Source organism: Morus notabilis, unplaced genomic scaffold, assembly GCF_000414095.1.
Source record: "Morus notabilis unplaced genomic scaffold, ASM41409v2 Scaffold436, whole genome shotgun sequence".
Lineage (NCBI taxonomy): Eukaryota > Viridiplantae > Streptophyta > Magnoliopsida > Rosales > Moraceae > Morus > Morus notabilis.
In genome coordinates this window covers 602,029-607,519 of record NW_010362623.1, presented here as the reverse complement: position 1 = coordinate 607,519, position 5,491 = coordinate 602,029, and the positions used below count along the sequence as shown (strand labels likewise).

The window sequence follows — 5,491 nt, the reverse complement described above, 5'->3', positions numbered from 1 at the left end:
TCATTTGACAGTTGAAATCATTTTATTTTATTTTTTATTATTATTTACTATATTTATTTATTTATTTTGAACTAATTTGTAGTCTGACTTTGTCTATTTTAACACCGATTGTACTAAATTTTTAATACTACTTAAATAAAATTACTATGAATAATTTGAATAGAAATAAAATTAAACAAAAGTGAACTATATATTAAAGAAAAATGCACGTACTATTCATCTGACACAAATTACTATTCATCGAGACACAGAAGAATTATTCAAAATTTTAGTTAAGTTATTGTCTTTTTTTTTTGCACCACATGACAAACTCTAATTAAGTGTTTTCTTTAATGGAATACACGTCGTTACGTAAATAGTTCATCCTTTTGGTTTGCCACGTAAAATCAATGTAGGGAATCAAACACTAATGGAAAGTGGCCAACAAAACCACCACATGTCACATTCTAATTGACTGATTGAGAATCGTGGCAGGACTCACCTGATACATGTATCCTACTCTATTCTCCTTTGCGCGTACTTCTCACACACACATTAAGGTCGTTAATAAGCTTCATTTGACAGTTGAAATCATTTTTTATTTCATTTGTTATTATTATTTACTATATTTATTAATTTATTTTGAACTAATTTATAGTCTGACTTTGTCTATTTTAACACCGATTTGTACTAAATTTTTAATACTACTTAAATAAAATTACTATGAATAATTTGAATAAAAATAAAATTAAACAAAAATGAACTAAAATAAAATAAAATAACACCAAATTAAATAAAAAAATAAATTAAACAAAACAAAATATAACTAATAAAAACGCAATAAAATAAATTAAAATCATTTTTTCTCGTCTTTACTTCAAATCTTTTTACCACTTTTGTCTTCATTTCTTTTATGTCTTTTTTTTCTTCATTCTTTTTTTCTTTTAAATAAGAATTTATATAATCGCTATTCCTATTTTCACGTGCACAAAGTGTTAGAAGACTAGTACAAGTGATAAGGATTTATCCCCATGGAATATCATTTTTCTTATTCAATACCCTGTTGAGAAATCAGTCTAATTTGTGGCTTTAGAGTTGTTTAAACTCTAAAGTACTATTTGTATTATCACTTACTGAAAGCAAATACAGATAACAATTAAATAGGAGGAGCAATTTTCCATCAAAAATAAGAAAGGACGAGCAATTCAGAGCACTGGTTATGATGACACCAGTTCGTGAAGTAAATTTGCCATTTATTGATGATAAAGTTAAATTTAAGAGGAAGTTGGGATTAGCCTCGAAGCATTCCAACTCTCATCACTAGGATTCTTTTGACATAAATAGCCCTCATCTTCGAATAGAACCTGAGAATGGAATGATGAATGAATTAATTAGGATGGATCATATATTTATGTTGCATTCTAGTTTTAAAGAGCGAGGAGAAATAACATTTTCTGGAAAAATTAGTCATTTCGGAGTCACACATTTGACAAAATTTACCAATAGAAGAAATTCACATGTATGTCAATGCCTACTCAGCACCACGTAAGATACAGTAGATGCCAAAAAGAACGGAGATAATGAAGATTGTTAACATGCGCGGTATGCAAACTAGACGGTAGGCCTTGCAAGGCCATAAGGAGCAGCAGCGACCATATTACCAAAGGACCATGGATGCAAAATTAATTCGAGTTTTGACAAACACCTATTTGGTGTTTTAGTAGACGCTAATTTTTTGTAGGAAGATATACATATTCCTAATTAGATTAGATATACACATTCCTATTTACCTAATGAGTCGTGCATTGGAACAAAAAGTGGGCTTGAAAGTACTAGCCTCCTCATGGCTATCAAAGTAGCACTTAAACTTGGAAACAAAATAGACATGCACAAACATGAATGAAACAGAATGGACATTGAATTTTGAGACCAAAACACATGGAACAATAGAAACAAGATGACCTCATGATTTATACTCTGATATTCAATCTCAACGCTTTAGTTCTCCCATTATGTATGAAAAATCTCTAACTTTTCTTTGTTTGACTTAAATAACAAAGGAGAAAAGAACATAAACGTTATAAAGGAGTAACATTTAAGCTGTTAAAGTGTAAAGCCTTTATATTATATTCAATATGCAACAGAAAAAGTGATCCATGCAACTATTCTTAATCCTAAAGCAACCAAATCAAAGTTAAACCATTCTGACAATTCATTAAGCACATCAGTTATCAAGTAAATACTACAATCCAAAATCATAAACTCAAAAATGCATTCCTAATAGAAAGAATCCACTTACAACGGCATACAAGAACAACTTCAAAAAGCTTTGAATCAAGAAATAAAATACCACAAATAACAAACACAAACAACTTTTGTTGAATATCCAATAAGATCATTCACTGCAGCTTCCTCAATCAAATGCATTCAAAGAGCAGTCAATCAACAACAAATTGAATACAATAAGGAGACGTTTGGTTTATGGATTAGAATCATAAGATTAGAATTATTTTTTATTTACGTGTATTTTTTGTGAGAGAAAACATTATAGCGAACCATGAATCATGATTCGAATCGGGATATGAATCCCCCAACCAAACAACCCCTAAATGATTCCTCTCAGACCCGAATGCTAAAATTATTTCTTTTAAAAAAAATCCCCTTTAATTGACAAATAAATGTGCGACAAAGCACGGCATTAGCAAACATCTAGGGTCTGTTTGGCTCAGTGTTTAAGTCAGTGATTTTAATTTATTGACGGGAGCTTTAATAGAGAACTATTAGTGGGAAAGGTTTAAATTCAAATTCTTTGTGGGAAAGATTTGAATTCAAATTTTTTTGTAAGAGAAAAACACTCAGAATCAAAATCACGGGTTTAAATACATTTGTTAAACGGGTGGGTTTAAATACATTTGTTAAACGGGCGCCTAAAGTCACTCTCTAAGGCAGCTTTCCTAATCTAAATGCATTCAAGAGGCATTCAATCAAGAAACAAATGTACACCGGAAATGATCATGACTTTTATCTGCATTAAAAGGCATTCAACTAAGAAATAAAGAAATTCAAGACACCAATGAATTCCTCTAACACACAGATGCAAAAATCACTTTCAAAAACAGCATTCAATCAAGAAAATAACATTCAAAAGGAAATTTTTTTTTTTCAAAAAAATCAACTAAATTCACTCACTAGGGCAGCTTCCCGGATCGAAAAATTGCGAACTTCGACTCCTCCGAGTACGAATACTCGACCCCATTCTCCTTCAAGAACTCCTCAAGCAGCTTTTTAGCCTCCTCAGGCTCAGCACTCTCACACTCAATCTCATAACAAATTCCAAACTCATACTTGGTCTCGTCAACCTCCAATTTCAAACCTTTCCACTTATAAACACTTCTCACATTCTCAAACCCACCCAATCCCACAAACTTCGAAACTCCAAACTCCTCCCTCACCCTCTTCAAAACCCTAGACTCCGCAAATCCTAGCTTCCCCGGCTCAGGGATGCAATCCTTCCCTAGAGATTCCTCCATTTCCTCCTCGTCCTCCGCCACGCGGCTGATCCCGTCGACTAGAACCGCCCTCGCCTTGAGCGAGACCACGCAGCGAGGCTCCTTGTCGGAGAATCGCACGCGGAGAACGGCTCTCTTTGAGGAGAGCTCGGAACCCGCGCCGTCGAAGAAGAAATTCTCCTGGCGGTGGATCGTGACCAGGAACGGCGACAGGAGCTCCGTCACACGCCGGTGCGCCGACGCTTCCGGGAGCCGGAGCTTCACCTCGACCTCCATGAAATTGGGGGATTCTAGGGTTTCGAGCTAGGGGTTTTCAGAGGCCGATGCGGTGTGCTTTGGAGGAGGTGTCTTTGGCGCGATCGAGTTGTTGGAGGAGAGAAGTTGCGCCGGTGTTTGCAGCGGAGGAAATGGTGGAGGTGGCGGTGGCGGCAGCTGCGGCGGCGCGCTTCCGAGCTTCTTCGAGTTCGTCTTTGTCTTCGATTCGGACTTCGATCTTCGTTGGTTTTCGTCTCAACATTTCTCGTTTTTTTCCTCTTTTCTGCGTAGATATGAGATTTTGACTGTCTTGTCTAGGGCACGAGGACGCAAAGATGCCAAGATGCTCGTCTGTTAAATTAAACGGACTCTAGGATTTAGAGCTCGTTTAGTTTATGAATTAAAATTATGAGATTAAAATTATTTTTAATTTATGTATATTTTTTATGAGAGAAAATATTATAACGAATTATGAATTATAATTTAAATTAAAGAACGAATCATCCAACAAACCAAACGGATTCTTAAAGAGTATTGACTCATTTCTTTCTTCAGCCTTTTTTTATGAAAGTATTGGGAGAGTATTGATTTATATACGGCATTAAAGGAAAAAGAATTATTTTCATGAATATTTCTTTAAGTATTATATTTTAAAGTGCTTCCAATTCTCAAAATGATTCAAAACACGTTGGTGGATAAAAAACAAATCAAGTTACCTTTTATGTCTACTTCTATATAAACTTAACAGTTTTACTGACGTGGCAGCCTCCAAATTGACGAACTTCTCCCATACCAACCTCATCATTGTCGTCGTGAAGCAACTTTGTTGAGCTTGCCTCTACACTATGGGAACATAGATACTCCGAGCTTGCCCTTCCCGCAACTCTTCGTGAGCCTGGCCCTCCACTACACGAGTCCCGTCAAACCCACTGTGACGCCGCGCAAGCCCTGTGAAGCCCTCTCCTTCATTGCAATCTCACTTAGATCTGTCAAGCCCATCATCTACACGAGCTGCCTGTAACACCCATAAAATTAGGACCTATTAAGTGTTAAATTATGTGAAATCAAGTGTAAAAGTTGTCAAAATTAAAGATATGATTATAATTATTTATATTTTTCCTTATACATGAAATTTAATTTAAAATCATTTTGATCAATTTTTGAGAATTTTTATTTTTATCCCAACACTTAATGAAATTGTGACTTATCCGGACATCTTTGGTAATTACAGGACTGCCCATCTAGATTATTCATGTACAGCCACATGATTCTTTTGTTTAGCTTACCATATATAAAATGGCTAGTTTTTCTTTCCAAAGTAGCGATGCAAGAACAAGCCGGCCCGGCCCGTTCTCCTTAGGCCCACGTGGGTCGTGGGTTGACCCGGCCCAACCCACGAAATTTATGGGTCGAGCCGTATAAGAATTATCTCGGCCCAGCCCACACCACGGGTTAATTTTACGTGGGCCAGGCTAGGCCGTGTTATGGGGCAGGATGGGCCGTGCCATGGGCCTTGAATGGGCTGGCTCATTCAAGGTCCATCTTGGCCCATCATAGGTTTAGATGGGCCATCCCATCAAAACATGTAATTTTCAATTTTTTATTTTTATTTTTTTATTTTTGAAATTTTCAACAAGTTAACAAATATAAAAGTTTAAATAGTTAATAACAAATATAAAAGCTCTTGCTATCCCGGAACAAGCTCTTATGGAGCCTATATTCATCAAAGAATCATTCCTAACTGAGCT

General features: G+C 35.7%; 1 protein-coding gene across 2 annotated transcripts; it reads right to left on the bottom strand.

Moving 5' to 3' along the window:
- Positions 1 to 1,215: 1,215 nt before the first annotated feature.
- On the bottom strand, positions 1,216 to 3,841 carry LOC21406443 (triphosphate tunel metalloenzyme 3). Of its 2 annotated transcripts, XM_024168500.1 has the most exons (2): positions 3,169 to 3,841; positions 1,216 to 1,343 (listed from the first exon to the last, which is right to left on the bottom strand). In XM_024168500.1, coding segments are annotated over exons 1-2 (597 nt in total). In that variant the 5' UTR covers positions 3,765 to 3,841; the 3' UTR covers positions 1,216 to 1,342. The 2 variants fall into 2 exon arrangements, with proteins under 2 accessions (XP_024024268.1, XP_010100874.1); XM_010102572.2 differs by lacking the exon at positions 1,216 to 1,343 and having other exon boundaries at positions 3,168 to 3,841.
- Between the last annotated feature and the right edge of the window lie 1,650 nt (positions 3,842 to 5,491).